General features: G+C 35.8%; 1 protein-coding gene and 1 long non-coding RNA gene across 2 annotated transcripts; both read right to left on the reverse strand.

Moving 5' to 3' along the window:
- Nucleotides 1–12,982: 12,982 nt before the first annotated feature.
- LOC106615645 (nematocyst expressed protein 4) lies at nucleotides 12,983–13,312 on the reverse strand. Its single transcript, XM_014231958.3, has one exon. It carries the CDS (start codon nucleotides 13,310–13,312, stop codon nucleotides 12,983–12,985), a length of 330 nt encoding a protein of 109 aa, XP_014087433.1.
- Nucleotides 13,313–15,261: 1,949 nt separating this feature from the next.
- On the reverse strand, nucleotides 15,262–20,204 carry LOC138855901 (uncharacterized). Its single transcript, XR_011395044.1, has 2 exons — nucleotides 19,421–20,204; nucleotides 15,262–18,412 (listed from the first exon to the last, which is right to left on the reverse strand). It is a non-coding gene; the product is annotated as an uncharacterized lncRNA (long non-coding RNA).
- Between the last annotated feature and the right edge of the window lie 920 nt (nucleotides 20,205–21,124).

Raw genomic sequence — 21,124 nt, forward strand, 5'->3', positions numbered from 1 at the left:
ACTACAGTATTTTAGGAAGAAATCACAGTTCATAGTTAAAATATGCTTCAAAAGAGTTGTATTTTCTTAAGGCTTTAATATCAGAACGCCATAAGGTTACGCTGGGTAAAGAAGATGCATATTTGGGATTATATACAGATAGAGAGAAGAAGAGAAGTGCATATACGAGTACTACATTTCAAGCTAAGTCACGAATGCATACAAACATGAGAACCCGAACTGCAGCCTTAACTAAATTAAATTCTATTAAAACGTGTGACAAGTAGATTTTTTATTTCAGCGCCTGCTTCGTGAAATGTCGAGAAAATAAATTTCTCATATTGTCAACGCCATTTGTTTATTAGATTAAAACTTCTCTTCATTTGCAAATTTTAACTTGATTTTCGTTTTGCACTTAGTTTTTTATTTATTTATTTTCTATCAACAAAACTTTATCTAAACTCGATTTAACACTTAAATTGTTTTACAAACAAACGTGATTTTATTTTCGTAGCTAAACCACTCAACACAACCATTTTTGAAGTGCAACACAAATCCGATTTCAACCAAGAATTGAAAAATACGCATTTGCATTGCAAATGTTTGCGTCTTGAGCAAAAACAAAATGGAGGTTAAAGATTGCGCAATTCTATGCTTAATTAATTCGCAAATGCATATAAACAACCATACAGAATTGTAGTCGCATATGCACATGTACAAGTATATGTGTGTTTGTGTGGCTCTGTGTAACAGTTAAGTTTATGCGCAAGAATTCATCTTGCATGTGGATATTCATGAAGTACAGGAACAAAATCGCACGAAAAGTTGTGAATGATGCAGGATCGATGATTTTGTGAAGCTCATTTTTCTATATATATATATAATATGTATAGCTACACTCGTTTATACAATAAGTAATTAAGTTCGTTTTACCTTGTGGTAAACGATATTGACTGTTGAGAGAGTGTTGAATTGGAGTATTTTTAGAGTGTACGTAAGTACTCCATAGCTTATGGGTTAGATTACAGTTTTCATAGTAATTTTGAAATGTAGGTATATCAAGATGTCCCAGAGGTTTGGCGATAGGGCGCAGAGCGCTGCCTAAATGATTTATAACTCAAAGTCTTTTAAAAGAGGTTTTCAACAGGTGAAACAACAACTGTTACGAGAATTCAAAGATCTTTCCTAGAGCAAATTTAAATAAAATTTTCAAACTACAATACTAACTAAAGTTTTACGACTTTAGCGAGCACATTTTTTTTTAAAAAATTTTTCTAAAATAAAATCATTTTCAAAACAATCCATAGCAACTAGCGCTCAGACAAAAACAAATTGCGTAAAACCTCGAATATGTTTTAAATAAGTAACGTCACGAATGCTCAAATACTTACGGTACCAGTTGGATCCGTTCAAATGTAAAATATAGTGCAATTTCAGGCTTTTAGCCTGAAACTTTTACTTGCTACGTATGTCTTGATTTTATCTGACAAACGAAAGGGCTTACAGGTAGTTTTAAAATTTTATGAGAAGCTTTGTCTTTCGGAAATATTTAGATTAGTTTGAAATTTGCAGCCGAGGAACGCACGATATTACAAAAAATCTTCAATATAATTTCTGATATCAACTTGACGCAGATCTGGATACAGTATACTAGCATACACGACTATGATGACTGATATGATGAACTAATATAATATTTAAGTTATACTCTAGAAAATATACTATATGACTGCGATTTGTCTTCTTTCAATATTGGTGTATGCTGCAAGAATGTAATGGGTGCATAAATGTATAAAATTTCGTTTAATGAAAACTGTCAAACCACTTGTCAGAAACATATATTTTTGACATTTATGCATTTAGCATCAAAACATCATAAGTTTGGTCTATACATTTGACACCCATCTCTAGGCCAATGGTGAGCTTTTCAATCAAATTATTTGCGACTCTGCTTTCCCAAGTCAATATTAATCTTGGAAGTGCTAAATGGTTCGAACGAAGCAGTTCAATCGTTCACATGCTTGGATCGTTTTTTTCTCTACTTTTTCGGAGTAATTTCGGTAGCAAAATCATTTTAGGAAGACTTTGACTATAACTGCGTTAGATTACTTTGTGTCGGGTTACATCTAGTGGATGGTCTATGGTATGACTGTATTTTAAAGAAGATTAATGGCAATTCCGAGACTTGGTTGGCAAAAAAAGAAGGTTCCGCTGTAAAAGGTGATACCAAATTAGCCACACAGGAGAATCTTCAAATTTTGAACTAACGAAACCGATATATTGAGAATTCCATTAATTTTTCGGTGTATTATTTAAAATAAAAGCTGTGTACCTCTAAAAAAATACATTTAAAAGAATCATGTTCCAAAGAGCCAAAAGTGTTATGGAGGGACTTCTAAGAATATTAGAAGTCAATGAGTCTACTATATGAGTTTATAGGATCTGAAAACAAGGTTACCACGATATTGAAGGAGACTTTAAATTCCAATATACTTAAGACCTTTTAGACTTTTCAATGTTCAGTGCAAAAGTAGGTTCGAACTTTCTTAGTTTTTGGGTTGAAATTTTAGTTACCAGGTCGTGTGAGTAAAGACTTTGCATTTATAATAATTCGTTCTAAACTGGCATCACTTTACATCCATTTTAAACTAGTATAAGATGAGCACATAAGTAATCACACTATAACTAGTTCACTTTGAAAATTATTTAGATTGAATTGATGTTAAACTGGCATCACTTTACATCTATTTTTTAACTAGTGTAATATGTATGCAAAAGAAGCTACTCCATAACTAGTCCATTTTTAAAGTTCCTTACTTTGATTTGCTGCCTGCTCGTGCTTTTAAGCTACATACTTTTGTGTTTAGCAAATGTGATAGAATGTTTGGTTTGCTTGCTGGAATAATTGCATATTCATGTGCTTACAATGTTGCCCACACACAGATATTGTGTAAATGTGCTGTCGAGCGATAATGTAATTTATACAGTTTGAAATATCAAAAACTACTCGCACAGAACTACGTCAATTCCAGATCGATTCTTGTATTTGGTGTTGGACGAATGAAAGATTTGTGGATTTGTGGAAAATGAAAGCACAACTATGTTGTTGTTTGTACGATATGTGAATCCATAAGAATACATCGTAAAGGAGTTAATATGTGAACATTTCGGAGAAACTCATTTTGTCTGTCCTTCAGAAACCCTGTGTATTTTCAAATTTATCAATTGAAATGAAGATAAGTGCGCATACACACTCAGACACACGAAAGCGCACTCGCATTAACACCAAATATTGGTACAATTTTCATTTGTAAATTTCCGGAAGAAAGCACGCAAGCAAGCATAAATTGAACTTAGCACTGTTGCCATTTTATGTGCTCAAAATATAGAATGGCCGAAAATTTGAAAGAATTGAATGAAGACTGTTTTCAAAATGTCTGCTGCACCGAAAACAGAAATGTTAGTTAGCTACTACAATGATTTGGAAATGAACTAAGGCGTTGGTGTTATCACTTAGAAACATCGCGAGGAACGAGAAGAGAAAAAATTCCGAAATATCACTATTTCCAACAATACCAATAAAAACAAGAAGGAGAAAGCGAAAGTTTTTAAGAAAGATATTAATCCATATACTTCTAGCCATGTTGTTTGATTTAAAAAAATCTTCAAGTCCAAAAAACAGGAACAGAAATCTATATTCTCTTAGAATTGTTTGTCTTAGGCAACACTTTCTTCGGTTTGGTTAACCATTAAATAATTAATAGAAAATCGTCCAATTTATTGACACAATAATGGTTTGGTTCGAACGACGCATTGCGTACTGCGTCCAATATTCGCTTCCGATGAAGACGCTATTGCTGCTGTAGAAGAGATTATCGAAGAAGATCCCAATGAGTCTATTCGTCATCGCGAGTAACAACGGGAAATGTAACCATTCTTTTTGTGGAACATTTCGTGGAAGGATCTTGGTTTGCGGTCTTACAAAATCCAACTCGTGCAAGAATTGAAGCCGAACGACCATCAAGCGCGTCGTACGTTCGGTTAATGGGCCCAAACTGCGACAGCCACCGATCCCGATTTTTGCAAGAAAATTTTTTTCAGTGTCGAAGCTCACTAATGTTGCAGTCAACGGGGAAAGCAATAAAGTCATGATTAATGACTTTTTTGTGGCTGAATTGGAATATTTTGCTGTGGACGATCTTTGGTTTTTACAAGGCCACGCTTCTTGAAGATATCTCGTCAACTAAATAAGTTTTCCATACAAAAACTTGATTCTGATCGTTCAGATTGTATGGCAGCTATATGCTACAGTGGTCCGATATCGGCGGTTCCGACAAAAAAGCAGCTTATTGAAGAGAAAAGTTTGTGTGCAAAATTTTACATTGGTATCTGAAAAACTGCAAGTCCTTCAGACAGACAGACAGACGGACATGGATAAATCGACTCATCTCGCCACACTGATCATTTACATATAAATTTTATAAGGTCTCTGACGTTTCCTTTTGGTTGTTACACACTTCGTGGTAAACTTAATATACCCTGTTTAAGGTATAAAAAGCAATAATATTATATAATCTACACTGCCTAGTCTCTGTAACATATACGAGGGCTGCTATATAGCTGGCTGGCCTAGGCAACACTAAGTGTTGCCAGGTGCAATCTGACATTTCCATTGGAAAGTTTGACATTTTTTAGCATAACATCACTCAGAACGTTTTGTCATTTAATCGTGAATTGTTTTATTTACAGGGACTTAACTCGTGAACATTTTCGTGCGATCATTTTTCACAACTTTCGACGTGGATTATCACGACAAGAGTGCATCGATGAACTAAAATCTTTGTATAGCTATGAAGCACCATCCTATAGCACTGTGAAAAACTGGTACAACGAATTCAATCGTGGCCGACGCTCGCTCAAAGACGAATTCCGTGAAGGTCGTCCAAAAACAGCCGTTGTGCCAGAAAACATCGATGCCGTACGTGAAATGATAATGCAAGACCGTCATGTAACATACCTTCAGATAGAGGCATGCCTATGCATTTCTCGCACCAGCATACATTCGATATTGCATGAACACCTGGCCGTAAAAAAGGGTTGTTCTCGTTGGATCCCGTACAATTTGACAATCGCTCAAAAAAGGCTCGTGTGGATTGGTGTAAAGAAATGCTGAAAAAATACGAACGCGGTGCTTCAAAAGACGTTTATAAGATCTTCACAGGTGACGAATCATGGATCTATGCGTATGAGCCCGAAACAAAACAGCACAAAACAGCAATGGACCGAACAAAAAAAAAAAACATTTTCGTTGATAAATATTCGTATTTTCATTACTAGGCCAGAAATATATATAGCAGCCCTCGTATACAAGACAAAAACTCTATATTTTTTACTTATTGGCATTTTATAATCAAAACAAATTGACCACACCATTTGTAGATACCTACAGAGTTCTAATCCACCTGATACTCGTGCCTTTCGCTCGTCAAAAACAACTGTTAATCTCTTTCGCTTTGCAACAAAATCAGCGTAGCCTTTAAACAACACGACTTTTGCCACTTCATAAATCATATTTAACCCCACCCGCAGCATGTTAACACAGTACAAATACTTAAGCGCACCACGTTATGCGGTAGTCCGTGTTTAACTAATACATATGTCTGATCCCTTGCATGGCTAGGCGACTTGGTTGAATGGTTCCAGAGTCGCGGTTGCATGCTTCGTCGGTCTGTTACGGTGCTACATGTTGACCAGGTCAGTTTATGTATAGTTAGTTGTGGCATGCGAGACGGCGTCTATCATTGCAACAACAACATGTTATAATAAATAATATGTTACAAAAACAATAGAGCAATAGTATAAAGTTACTTTGGAGCGGCAAAAGCATTGAGCGTATGGGTAACAGTAACAATAGAAGCGACTGAGCTGGCGAAAGCGAGGCATTTCCGACCGCAATTTCTCTACTTCGTCCATTTTAATTGCATTGGAATCGCGTGTGGGTTATTAAACCAGTTACTCTGCTTTACAGCTTGTTGGGTGAGTTTCGAACGATAGTTGTGTTGTTTATGAGAATAAAGCTGTTTTGCATGTCGAACGCCAATGCATTAGCAGCTTTTCTACCTGCTTCACACTACTAAGCCGTCACTCTTCTTTGAATATCTTTTAATACTTTAATGGTATTGACTGGAGTGGTGCGGATTGTCCTCAATTTGTTGAAATTTTTATTAACTTCGCAGGAACCATTTTAATGATGATCGGCGGGAACTTCAGATTTTATATAAAAATGATGGCTGTTCGTTTGCAACTGTGTATGAGAGTGCTTCCGTAAATGTTTATGTTTCACAGTTTTCTCGAAATTGAACAAACTTGAGAAGTTTTCGTAGACCTACAATTCCTTAAAATTACCGTCTGGTGTGAGTTATAAGCCGAAGAAATTTTTGCTCTAGACATGTATTTTTTAAAACAGATTATGGCGCCAGTATTACTGTTAATAGTGTGATCTACTGGCATCAAACGCAATAACATTTAAAGCCAAAATAATAGCAATCTCATTAACTTTTCGGTGTTTTAATCGAAATCAATGTTCTATAAACCGAATCGATGAACAAAATTTGATACAACCATTTTTTTGTGCGTGTGAAGTTTGATGACGATAACGATAATTTTTTTGGTATGAAGCGTGCCAAGGCGGGACTCGTAAGGACGTCGATTAGAGATCGCAAAAGAGATGCTTCACAACGTAGTTGAGGACTCTACATTCATCAACACTGAATATGACATCGAATCTGACCAACAATCTAGCGAATGGAGCTTAAAAAATGTGTCGAAACCAAAAAAAAAAAAAGAAAAAACAACGTCAAAGTCGGTTAAAAATCAAGGTAATGCTAATCGTTTTCTTTGATTACCGCAGTGTGTTCCATCATGAATTCATTTCATAAGGTCAAGCGGTTAATAGGGAATCTTCCATCACTTACGTGAAACAGTTCGTCGTAAATGATTGGATTTGTGGACAGAAAATTAATAAATTTTCAATCACGATAATGCGCCGTCACATTCTAGCATGATTGTGACAGACTTTTAGGGCAAGCACGAAACAAGATTCATCGCTTAGCCACCATTTTCTCAAGATTTGGCTCCCTGTGACTTTTTTCTGTTTTCGTAGTTGTAATATCCGCTCCGTGGAACACGCCACAAATCCAACGAAGCCATTCGCTGTGTGCACTGAAAGCAATCCCAGCCGAAATTTATAGCAAGTGTAGGCAAGCTTATTTTCAAGGCAATAATAAATATTTGTATTAAAATACGTAAACTTTTTTTCAGTCCGGATCATACTTGATCAGTAAAGGTAAGTAAAATTTATTAAATCTTCTATTTTTTCTACGGGTACAACGAAAAATGTTTGCTCACACATTTTTGTGTTTTAGAAAACACTTTCTTAAAAACAAAGCATTTTAGAGTAATTATTGAACTGAAGCGCCATCGAATTACCGCACATGCTTAAAAACGTAACGGTTTTGTGCTATCCGCTTTATAGAATTTGAAAAATATTGATTGCAATCAATGAATATTTATTTGATAAATTGTGCCGAGGTCCTTATAATTCAGTGTAAAAAGGAGTGAAGCGTTTAATACCTGAGAAGTTTTGTCTTATGTATTTATTGATACAAAAAATTATACACAGAAATTACATATTATTTTGCTTAATAATCTTTAAGCATAGCGATATGATATATGTGTACATAAACATATGTATAAGCATGCGGAAAACATATGTATTTAGCTATTTTAGTACTGTGCATGAAATCTAATTTCCGGGAGAGGAAAAAGCTTGACAAATAAGCAAACGGTGTAAAGAACGTGAAAATTTCGGAATATTTCGTTTGTATGCCAGTTTACGACCACATATGTTAAGTAAATCAGCTTATTCAATACTCCAGGTATTCCTAAGCATAAGTGTTGGTGTGTAATTCCCAATATCATTCGAATGTAGCAACAACTTCTGTCAACACTTTTGTTGAGTTTGGAAATTTTCACCTTTTTCTACGGATATCAAAAGTTCTGCTCGACTTACTCACAGCATACTTCAATTTACAGCTGCATTTAATCACTGTTAGATATTGCAGCTATAATTGTTTAAGCAGATATGACGTAATCGACTGTCGTTTTTATATATTCTCGCAAAACGTTGTACATGTAAGTGTTGTATGCAGTAAATCATCAGTTTAGACAGAAAACAACACTATTACAGGTAGAATTTCTCGACTAAAAACGAACTTGTCAGAAAAGTTTCAGAATTATATCAAGTTGAAATTGAGTCAGAAAAAGAGATCTTTGAAATAACATACGTTATCCCTATCATGTTTTGAGAAAACCACTTGTTGCCTCCTAACGTTGTGCAGACCAAATAGAACTATGAGCGTAGTACACTCTCAAAATTATTTTTTCGAAACGAAATTTTACATATAAAAATCTCATAATGATTCTCCTTCAGCTGAAAAGACTCCCCTATGCCATAAATAATTCAAGCATCAATATAATAGGCCTAGTAAAAATAGTTTCATTATTTTTGCATTAAATCGAAAGTTTTCTTTAGATATTAGTTCATAGTCAAAATGATTTGATTTAGATCAAATATGTACCGTTTATGCGATATCTTGATGCCATTTTGATGGTAATTTATTAATTCATAGAATTCCTCACCCCACGGGCTTCTCTTGAGGCGAATTTTTCACAAGCAAAATAATTCGCCACAGACAGGAACAGGCCTGGAATACAAGGAGGATGCATAATAAGCCAACAATCAAGCAGCCGGAGCATCAGCCGAGTGAGCAACTGGCAATTAGCTCCATGAGATTTCTTGGCTTAACTCGTGTGGCATCCATACATTCAGCTTCGTTTTGTATCCAGCCTTAATTAAATGGTTCGAAACGGGTTTTTGAGCAATGTTCTCCCTGTTGGTTGGAAATGATAGTTTCCACTATTTTATCGATATTTTCAACAATTTTCTTCACGGAGCATGGTGTATCTTTGACATTAAAAATCTTGTCTTCCTAAAGCCATATAGCGTAACCCGATATCACTAGTAATATGTATCTCATTTATTGGAAAAATAATATATATTTTTTCACAAGTACTTATACTACAATATAAAACGAAACAAAACTTGGCATAAATAGTAATCATAATGTGTGACATGTCTGTCCATTCTGAATGTCAGCTTCACTTTCGCTAGAACCCTATACCTTGTGGATGGAATATCCTCAAACAGAATCCAATACAAAATATGCTTTTTAAAATGTATTATTTACAACGTTGTCTCTAGTGAAGAGAAAATTGGCAATAATAATTTTGTACAAGAAACTTTCACAAACAAATATTCAAAACAAAATTTCGAGCATTCAGTTTATTTTTCTATGAAACATGCACATATTCCACCATTACACTTTAAGTAAAAATAAATACTTTTAAAATACACCAAAATTATATAATCTTATAAATCAAAACAGAAATCAGCCAACTTTTTTTGTTTTTTTTTACAAAATTGTAACTGCAAATCTTAGCTTGTCACTACCAGCCCGCATTGTAACCCCCACGTCTGACCTCCTCTACAATCACGGTACCATCCGGTCGCACACGTTCTGTAATTGTATCCACTTCAACATTACCGTAAGGACCTTCCTTAATCACTTCAACTCTCTCTGTCACCTGACCGTATGGTTGTTGGTATGGCTGTTGGTAGGGTTGTTGATAGGGCTGTTGATAAGGTTGCTGTTGGGGTTGCTGTTGGGGTTGTTGGTAGCCAGGTTCGTTTATATTCTCGGTGATGTTAATATCAACATTGGGACGATCGTGATGATGGTGGAAGAAAGACATTTTGTGTTTACGACGCTTTTGTTTTGGTACTAAAAAAGGACTCTACGTGTGCTTCACTTGCCAGCGACTATCAAAAACTGAGCGTTATAAAACGAAACGCTAATTTATAAATATTCTAAGAAATTCCGATGTTACTGGTCTATCTATTGTGCTGTCAAAAAGCAAATATTACTAATTGGAGCGATCGATCAAAAGTTTTATCATGGCTATGTTATTGGGAGCTTCATGTAATACTGATATAACTGAATGTGTGAAGAATTAAGCCCCAGCGGTAGTAATGCTTGATAAGAATATTAGGTATTCATGTAGTGCTGGGTGAGTCAACATAACTGTTTTAGTACAATGTTTACGAATATATTTATCGCAGTGATTTAAAATTAAGCCACGCGGAGTTATTTGTTTTGTTTTTTTGCCGACAAAAAACAAAATAATTACCAAAGGTATAACTATAAATATCTCTGGCGTAAACATTCAGGTGCTAATGCGTGGTCTGACCTATAACAAAGTCATATGTTTGTTGTATGTGAAACACTTTTTTTTACTAAAAAAATTATTTTGGTTACAAAATACAGTCTACATGGCCATTGGAGGTGGTTCCCAGGCCGAAATTTTTTAACTGCTCATACATTACTTAATATTTATTCTTTACAGAAATGTGACTAACTGTTTTGGACTTTGTCATTGTATTATTTTTAGACTAACTGCCTATGACGAATTGAATAACTATTTATCAAATTATTTTATATTCAAAGAACACTTTCAGATTAATTTCGTTTTCCTAAACAGTGCCAATTAAAAGCCTATTACGATCAAACCGATATTCAATTTGATATTTATTTTTGTTAAACTCAGAGTGTTGAGGGGTGGGTTGGATACCCAGCAAAAAAAATTCTTCGTAAATACCAAAAAAGTATTATTTCTAATAATAATAATACAATACCTATTTTTTAAATACATAATATATTTGGTACTGTTGCCGTTATGTCATAATTCAGTTATTATTATTGTAAAATTTTTTTTCATTTCTACATAAATTTATACCATACTTTTTTTTGCCAAATGTGACAACCTAGTCAAAAAAGTATCAACATTTTTTTGACAGTTATAAACGTATATCCAGCAAACATTAAATGCTATTGCTAATAAAATTATCAGCTTGTTACAATTTGATTAATTTTTCCTTCCATGTCGAAATAAAATCAAAAGTAACCCATTGTCAAGTTAGCGTCATTGAATTTGACATAACGACAACTGCACATCAGTCTATCACCGCATACATAAAAATATTTATGCCACATTCATTCCTACTACGTTTTTTGACGCCACCGAAACCATTTGGGAATACTTTTTGTACGAATATTTATTTTTAGCTGATTATAGATAAAATTATGAACTAAATCTGACAGAAAGTAGTGCTAATTGACATATCCTCATACATACCTCTGGTCAGTAATCAGATGGCACTTTGCTCTGATTATTTTATCTTAAATAACAAATATAAGAATATATATATTTATGGAAATCACAAAGAACCAGCGTTTACTGTTGTTCAAGTGGTATTCTGCATTATATTTGATGCAAAACTCAGACGTATGATCTAATCTAACAAATATGCGACCCAATTAACTCAGAAAAATATTGCTGTCAATAAATCAGAAAGGCACTTATATTTATATCCTGAACAAGGTATATTAAAATTGCCAAGATGGTTGTAATACCCAAAAGGAAATGTATACATATATAAACGATTACGTTGACGAACTAAGTCATTTAGCCATGTCCGTCTGACTGTCCGTCTGTATATATGCGAACTAGAACCTCAGGTTTTGAAATATCGATCTGAATCTCCAGTTTTTGTACGAAAAACTTTTTTATTTCACACGATATTTTCACGAAATTTGCCATGGATTATTATTCAAGGCAATGCTACAATATCTTAACAAATGCCCCACATCGGACGAGTATAACATATAGCTGCCATACAAACTGAACGATCAGAGTTAAGTTCTTGTATGGAAACTTTTTTATTTATCTAGCTGCGATGCCACCAAAGTCAACGTTTTTTCTTGTTTTTAATGGTTTTTATTAAATATCGATGGTTATGGCCTTGATGCGTTCATATTTTTGTTTCTACTAATTAAACAACAAACATATTTCTTGTAGACCTACAGAATAATTTCTCGAAACTCCGCAAAATAGATTAGTAACGACATTTTTAACGAACTCTATTGTTTACACTTTTCGTGAATTTTCTCTTTATTTTTCGTATGGTTAGAAGAAATCTTTAATTTTATAAAAAAAAAAACTAATTTATTCCAATTATTTTATTGTTAATCAAAACTGCATACAATACACTTTTTGAACTAAAAACGTTAAGTTTATGTACTTATGGAAGCTAAAAGGCAGAAAGTCCAGCATAGCTTCTGCAATGCATATAGTGATAAATATAGTGATATTCAAGCTAAAACTATCGAAAATGTTTTTCTACAATTGGTTGTTGTCATACTTATTTTTATTTTATACAGCACACTATTTTTCTTAATAGTTTTTAGATTTTACCGATAACTCATCATAAAATCAAACGACAATAGCAGTCTTATATAGAGATACTTTAGATCCTGTTTGGTCTTCAACTATGCAATATATTTCTAGCTACTACAAGTAATACACAACTAAGTTACCATATGAGTGAACAGGTGCGTTGTACAGGGAATCAAGTAATATTATTTTCACTGCAAAACTGAATACAAATTATTAAAATGAAGTTAATGAAAAAACAGACTTTTCAACACTTTTAAATTTAATGTAAAAGCTTGAAATATTGATAAACATAAATGCATTCAGTAACATAAAAATTAACGTCAGTGGATATTGTCTTAAGCGTTTCTTCCTGAAAACAGCTGAATAAAAACACCACTTCTAAGCACAAAACTACACTTTTGACACTTTGATTAAGTTATATCATAAGCATATATTTATTAAACTAAATAAATAACTTAAAATAATTAACATTTTTATTGGGAAAGCGTAAGAAACATCACTCAGTTCAATTTTAATGAAATATATGTGTATATAATCTTCAATTAGCTTTTCACTGGAATTCACGTGAATTCCCACAGCTATTTCAGTGCTACCAACGCGGATTTGGCGGATTATTGTAATGTCGCGGATAGCTGTAGGCGCCAGCGCCGTTATTATAACTGCCATTATTGTTGTTGTAGTATTGTCCTTGCGGCGGCATATAAGGCGGAGGCGGAGGTGGTGGTGGCGGATAGCCGGCAGCATTACGCTGAGTCATAACTACGATCTCTGTGCGAGGAGGCGGCGGTGGAGGAGCTGGATTAAAGAACGCATCGACAATGCCTCCGGGAAAAATATCAATCTCAAAACCTGGACGACGATTGTTATAGTAAGGGCGATCGCAATATGGATCTTCGTAGTATACTATCGGTGGCGGCATGGTCCGCAATTGACCTCAATTAAACACTAAGTAATCCAAAAAATCTGCCTGAAGCGTGTGTGGTTTGAATACCAGCAGCTGTTATTGCTCTGGAACGTCTATTTGCTGGCAGCGTTGCGTTGAAACTGTCAGTTCAATGGCGTAATTGTTTACATATAACCAAAATTGTTAAATGACTGATTTAAGGTGGATTACTTATGTAGAAATAGAAATACGTACACAAAATAAAAATCGGGGATTCTTGGCAGCATTAATTGTGAATCAGTTTTGCCTGATAAGTTATGCGACCGTGTGTGTTTGTTTGTGCGAACTTATTTGAATTGATAAGGCTAGACAAATTACGCGTGATTATTTTTATCAATTCGGAATTATGGTGATAATGCGAAATTTTGCACTGAAACTCAAGTAAAGGTTAATGTATATTTTCCAAAAAAAAAATTCAAACAAGAAAGACGTTAACTTCGGCTGCTATAATACCCTTACAAAAACATAAAATTCTTTACAAGAACTTGATTTCGATCGTTCAGTTTGTATGGCAGCTGTATGCTATGGTGATCCGATCAATTTCTTTATAGATTGCATTGTTGGCTTTGGTGATAACTTATGCCAAATTGGGGGAAGATTTTTCGTCAAATGAAAAAGTTTTTATACAAGCACTTGATTCCGTTTTCAACTTATATGGCAGCTATGTATGTGTTTATTGGTCCGATATCGGCGATTCCGACATTGGCAGCACCAACATTAATTCTAAAACATGCAGTTTTAAAATTAATTAAAATATGGGTGAACAGCGCTACCATCGGTTTATTTTTTTATACAATTAAGTTGATAAAATAAATGGAAAAATCAAATGTGAGAAATGAGAATGATTTCAAAATTTTGTCGAGAATATTTTTAAGAAGGGTTGCCACTCATTTAGCTTTACTGTTTAGTAATATTAATTATACTTGGACCTTTTGCTTTCACAAAAACCTTGAAACGATTTGGCTCTTGAACAATAGTAGCAAGCACAGTTTTTATTGATATTGACAAAGCGGCTCGAATCAAAGATTTTTTGAGAGCCTCCAAATATTCCAAAAATTATGTTCTACAACTTAGACGACAAACTGTAGTCCGATGGATTTAAATATGGACTTTCAGACGGCCAATCATCTGCAGCGATGAAACCAGGAATTTTGCTTTCAAGCCACTGTTGGGTGATTGTTTTGTGTGCAGGAGCAGAATCTTGAGGAAGATTCAATGCTTTCGATCGAAGAGTAATGCTTTACTGCTGTAGCATGCCTTCTAAAAAATCTTGGTGGTACATTTTTGCCCCAGTTTTAACCCCATTTTTACAAAAAAGAAGAGGTGTAACGTCCTTACAGGAGACTCCCCACCAAACCATTATATTGTAGTAGCAGGATGGTGACCACGTCGGGCCCTCAAAATAAATTTTTTTGCATATTTGGAAGTTTTTGCGAAGACTTTGCTGTTTTGCTTATTAAAAACTTTTTCAATAGTGAAATATTTAAATGTACTGTAAAAAGAATGCTTTCATGATCGTTGGTCGCGTGCCACTGAAGAAGACGCTCGCATCAGTTGAGCCTAATTTACTTCTACCGCGTTGTCAAAAGATGATCAACTGACTCATGCTGAGATCATCTCGAATAAGCCTCGATATTTATCTGTTCCATATACAAGTTATTTTTTTATTATCTTTAAACTTTTATTGTTCCTTTATTCGGTAGCGACGGTGTTGTCGACTACCACGAACTATTTAAATAATAGTTATTTATTTATAATCACTACTTTTACTATAAGTAGTTTGAATACTTATGTGCGTTGTGATTGGTAGCGACGGTGTTGTCGACTACCCACTAACTATTTAAATAATGTTTCCGATTATGCGATAGCGACGGTGTTGTCGACTACCACGGAATTATGTTATTTTTAAATAAGCACAAGTTGAGTTCCGTTCTTAAACTGTTTTATTAAAATAACATTTCTCTTATTTATAATCTACTATTACTATCGCCGCTACTGCCATTGACGCTGCTTTTCTAAGTTTCTGCTGACGCCTAAGCTTGTGTAAGGCATTGCGTTACATCCGCCGGTCACACGGTCGGTGGCTACTGCAAGGTGTTGAATTGCGGCTGTCGGTCATTCAGAAATCCAAACTGCATAGGTTGCAATTTTGGCAGTTCAAGAGACTGACTTAGTTAACTATTGTTAACTACTCCCTCTTCCAAAATATGGGCGTCCTCGGCCATACCCAACTTTTCCAGTACTCGCCGCACAGCCTCCGAAGTTTTATTTCGTCGCCGACGCATCAGTAAAACGATTAATCCGATTGTGGTTACGGAGATAATGGCACAGATTACGGCGGTAACGACTGGTGTAGCAATTGTTCGTATGCGTAGTTCGGAGATGCGTTGCAAGTTCTTTTTACTCAACTTGTGAAGGAATGGTAAGCTTGGCAGGGCATGATGGTAGGTTACGTTGAGTCGCGCTGAAGTCGCCAGTTGGGGAAGTCTCTTCGGATAGTCATTGAAGTTGACATGTTTTGTACCATTGATAAAGGCGGTGCGTTTAAACGTAATAAGGTAAGGGCCGTTCACAAAAATTTCAGGGCCATCATCTACGCTAACCTCGACCAGCGCATCATTTACCACCACTATACCGTCGTCTTCCATTTACGGCATCTCTACAGAACGTTATCATTGGCGTGTCAACGCAAGAAGTAACAGCGGTGATGCTACCTTCACAGTCAGCTATGATGTTATCTAACAAGTGCAATATACGGCCAGCATGCGATATGGGAAAAAATAGTAATATTTTTACATAGTAACTTAGTTCTAGGGAAGCTGATTACAAAAATTATTATTTCTTTATTCGCTAAAACCTTAACTCTAGCTATCCTAAGCAATTGGGTTATTGTAACTCTCTTAAAACCCTCCTTCATAACCGCCTCTGTAATAACTGTATCAAAATAACTGTATCGGAAGTTTTCATTTGAGGTTGTCCTTGTGAACCACCCTCCCCTTAATAAGAACGGTTGTTCCTAAATCAGCGTCAACCTTCTCTTCAATATGCAATGGGATGACCTTGTCGCCCAACCTCTTGTTGGATTTTTCTCCCACTTCGAAGACCATATTCTGGCGATAAGCGTTGCTCCGATCTATTTGCCTCGTAGCAATATTCGGGAAAATATGTGAACTGGCATGGAGGATTCCAATCGCCTTCTCCGCTAACAAATTAAGAGTATCTGTTTCATAGCCGGCTACATTTTCAGCTTCTATTTCTGCCGCTGCATCATAAGCAGCTTGATCGTGTTGATTTTTGTATTGGGATACATCATTTTTTTCTTGTGTCAAATAATTTACGCTCTGGCGTCTGTAATCAGACATTCTTTGAGATGCTGCCTCCCGCCAGGACACATATAGTTCCTGTAAGCCATCGAACTCTGGGACCGACTTAACTGCATCCAGCCCTTCATGACATTCGACACCGTCTATAATTTTTATTGGCTCGTAGGCCTTGATTTCGGGGGCTGTCACAGTTGTGAATTGGTTTGTAAGCTGCTCTATCCTGGCTTCGAATTCTTTTCTTTGAACCTGCAGTGCGGCACTAACGGCCGCATAGATAATACCTTGCAACTGCTGTTCATTCATATCTTGCCCGCGTTTGATTCGTTAGTTTAAGTCGACAGTTACACAGTCATACAGTTACAGTCAATACAAATACTACTAAAGAGTCGATATATGGCGGATATGAAAAGGGGTTTAACTTACATAATTATATTGAGATTTTCTTTCTTCTACGTTGATTGTGATCTTCTTTCTTCCTCCTTGGTTCCGATCTTCCTTCTTGCACGTTGCTTGTAATCTTTCTTCCACGTTGGAATGGCAATTTGCGGATTAAATTCAGTACTTTTCTCGTAACGACGAATTTCATGTACCGCGACAATGACGATGGGGTTTTGTTATTATTATTATTTTTTTTTGACAGCACTTTTCACGAGCCCCACGTTGGGCGCCAGTTATTTTTTTATTATCTTTAAACTTTTATTGTTCCTTTATTCGGTAGCGACGGTGTTGTCGACTACCACGAACTATTTAAATAATAGTTATTTATTTATAATCACTACTTTTACTATAAGTAGTTTGAATACTTATGTGCGTTGTGATTGGTAGCGACGGTGTTGTCGACTACCCACTAACTATTTAAATAATGTTTCCGATTATGCGATAGCGACGGTGTTGTCGACTACCACGGAATTATGTTATTTTTAAATAAGCACAAGTTGAGTTCCGTTCTTAAACTGTTTTATTAAAATAACATTTCTCTTATTTATAATCTACTATTACTATCGCCGCTACTGCCATTGACGCTGCTTTTCTAAGTTTCTGCTGACGCCTAAGCTTGTGTAAGGCATTGCGTTACATCCGCCGGTCACACGGTCGGTGGCTACTGCAAGGTGTTGAATTGCGGCTGTCGGTCATTCAGAAATCCAAACTGCATAGGTTGCAATTTTGGCAGTTCAAGAGACTGACTTAGTTAACTATTGTTAACTACTCCCTCTTCCAAAATATGGGCGTCCTCGGCCATACCCAACTTTTCCAGTACTCGCCGCACAGCCTCCGAAGTTTTATTTCGTCGCCGACGCATCAGTAAAACGATTAATCCGATTGTGGTTACGGAGATAATGGCACAGATTACGGCGGTAACGACTGGTGTAGCAATTGTTCGTATGCGTAGTTCGGAGATGCGTTGCAAGTTCTTTTTACTCAACTTGTGAAGGAATGGTAAGCTTGGCAGGGCATGATGGTAGGTTACGTTGAGTCGCGCTGAAGTCGCCAGTTGGGGAAGTCTCTTCGGATAGTCATTGAAGTTGACATGTTTTGTACCATTGATAAAGGCGGTGCGTTTAAACGTAATAAGGTAAGGGCCGTTCACAAAAATTTCAGGGCCATCATCTACGCTAACCTCGACCAGCGCATCATTTACCACCACTATACCGTCGTCTTCCATTTACGGCATCTCTACAGAACGTTATCATTGGCGTGTCAACGCAAGAAGTAACAGCGGTGATGCTACCTTCACAGTCAGCTATGATGTTATCTAACAAGTGCAATATACGGCCAGCATGCGATATGGGAAAAAATAGTAATATTTTTACATAGTAACTTAGTTCTAGGGAAGCTGATTACAAAAATTATTATTTCTTTATTCGCTAAAACCTTAACTCTAGCTATCCTAAGCAATTGGGTTATTGTAACTCTCTTAAAACCCTCCTTCATAACCGCCTCTGTAATAACTGTATCAAAATAACTGTATCGGAAGTTTTCATTTGAGGTTGTCCTTGTGAACCACCCTCCCCTTAATAAGAACGGTTGTTCCTAAATCAGCGTCAACCTTCTCTTCAATATGCAATGGGATGACCTTGTCGCCCAACCTCTTGTTGGATTTTTCTCCCACTTCGAAGACCATATTCTGGCGATAAGCGTTGCTCCGATCTATTTGCCTCGTAGCAATATTCGGGAAAATATGTGAACTGGCATGGAGGATTCCAATCGCCTTCTCCGCTAACAAATTAAGAGTATCTGTTTCATAGCCGGCTACATTTTCAGCTTCTATTTCTGCCGCTGCATCATAAGCAGCTTGATCGTGTTGATTTTTGTATTGGGATACATCATTTTTTTCTTGTGTCAAATAATTTACGCTCTGGCGTCTGTAATCAGACATTCTTTGAGATGCTGCCTCCCGCCAGGACACATATAGTTCCTGTAAGCCATCGAACTCTGGGACCGACTTAACTGCATCCAGCCCTTCATGACATTCGACACCGTCTATAATTTTTATTGGCTCGTAGGCCTTGATTTCGGGGGCTGTCACAGTTGTGAATTGGTTTGTAAGCTGCTCTATCCTGGCTTCGAATTCTTTTCTTTGAACCTGCAGTGCGGCACTAACGGCCGCATAGATAATACCTTGCAACTGCTGTTCATTCATATCTTGCCCGCGTTTGATTCGTTAGTTTAAGTCGACAGTTACACAGTCATACAGTTACAGTCAATACAAATACTACTAAAGAGTCGATATATGGCGGATATGAAAAGGGGTTTAACTTACATAATTATATTGAGATTTTCTTTCTTCTACGTTGATTGTGATCTTCTTTCTTCCTCCTTGGTTCCGATCTTCCTTCTTGCACGTTGCTTGTAATCTTTCTTCCACGTTGGAATGGCAATTTGCGGATTAAATTCAGTACTTTTCTCGTAACGACGAATTTCATGTACCGCGACAATGACGATGGGGTTTTGTTATTATTATTATTTTTTTTTGACAGCACTTTTCACGAGCCCCACGTTGGGCGCCAGTTATTTTTTTATTATCTTTAAACTTTTATTGTTCCTTTATTCGGTAGCGACGGTGTTGTCGACTACCACGAACTATTTAAATAATAGTTATTTATTTATAATCACTACTTTTACTATAAGTAGTTTGAATACTTATGTGCGTTGTGATTGGTAGCGACGGTGTTGTCGACTACCCACTAACTATTTAAATAATGTTTCCGATTATGCGATAGCGACGGTGTTGTCGACTACCACGGAATTATGTTATTTTTAAATAAGCACAAGTTGAGTTCCGTTCTTAAACTGTTTTATTAAAATAACATTTCTCTTATTTATAATCTACTATTACTATCGCCGCTACTGCCATTGACGCTGCTTTTCTAAGTTTCTGCTGACGCCTAAGCTTGTGTAAGGCATTGCGTTACATCCGCCGGTCACACGGTCGGTGGCTACTGCAAGGTGTTGAATTGCGGCTGTCGGTCATTCAGAAATCCAAACTGCATAGGTTGCAATTTTGGCAGTTCAAGAGACTGACTTAGTTAACTATTGTTAACTTACATACAGGCTTCAGAAAATATGACAGTCGAAGTCTAGAAGATTCCTTGAAGTTACTACTGTTGAAGCACTCTTTTGCTTGAAATATACATCAATCTTATCTTAATTCTTATTGAATTTTTCTTTGGTTTCATAGAGTTTTCACTTTAGCCACACTGATTTTTATATAAACTTTACAGACTATTCAAGAGTTCTGCACACATTTTAGGCTATGAAGAATCATATAAAGCCAGATTAAGTGAAATCTATGGGTTTTAATCTAACTTATAGTCCTGATATAGTACCGAATGACCTCTTTTACAACGATTCATAATGCCCGAAGATATGATTCGTGCTTATACATATGTATGTATGTAAGTACATTTAAATATTACTTCAATTGTACTAGACCATGTAGTTCGGAAACTATTCAAAAGGAACATAAAACTGTAGTGATTATTATACATAATAATATAAAAAAATACAAATTTATTTTAACCGAAAGCGTTGAAATTTTTTTGTGAAACTAGTAAAAATCCTAAATCGATTTTGAAATTTATTTTTTATAAAGTGTTATTATTCATTTAAGCATTTGTAGACATTTTTATGCATGCATATTTTGTTATACGGACTTACCCTTTACTATGTTGACTTTCCAATCATAAAGGAGCGTGCTTGTCTCGGCATTCAATTACTCACATTGCCTTCCAACACAAACGCGCACAAACTTGAATTGAAACTTTCACAACACTTTACACAACACACAAAGGCGAGCTAACTAACGAATTAAAATTTCACCAAAATATTCACTAAACACTTTACACAAATTAATTTTTTACTATAAAATATTACGTAAGAACTTTCGCGTAGAAATATTTATTCACATGACTTTGGTGCACATATGTAAACTACAGAGCTTATCTGTTATAACTGGCATTCATGC

The sequence above is a fragment of the Bactrocera oleae genome, chromosome 3, assembly GCF_042242935.1.
Source record: "Bactrocera oleae isolate idBacOlea1 chromosome 3, idBacOlea1, whole genome shotgun sequence".
Classification (NCBI taxonomy): domain Eukaryota; kingdom Metazoa; phylum Arthropoda; class Insecta; order Diptera; family Tephritidae; genus Bactrocera; species Bactrocera oleae.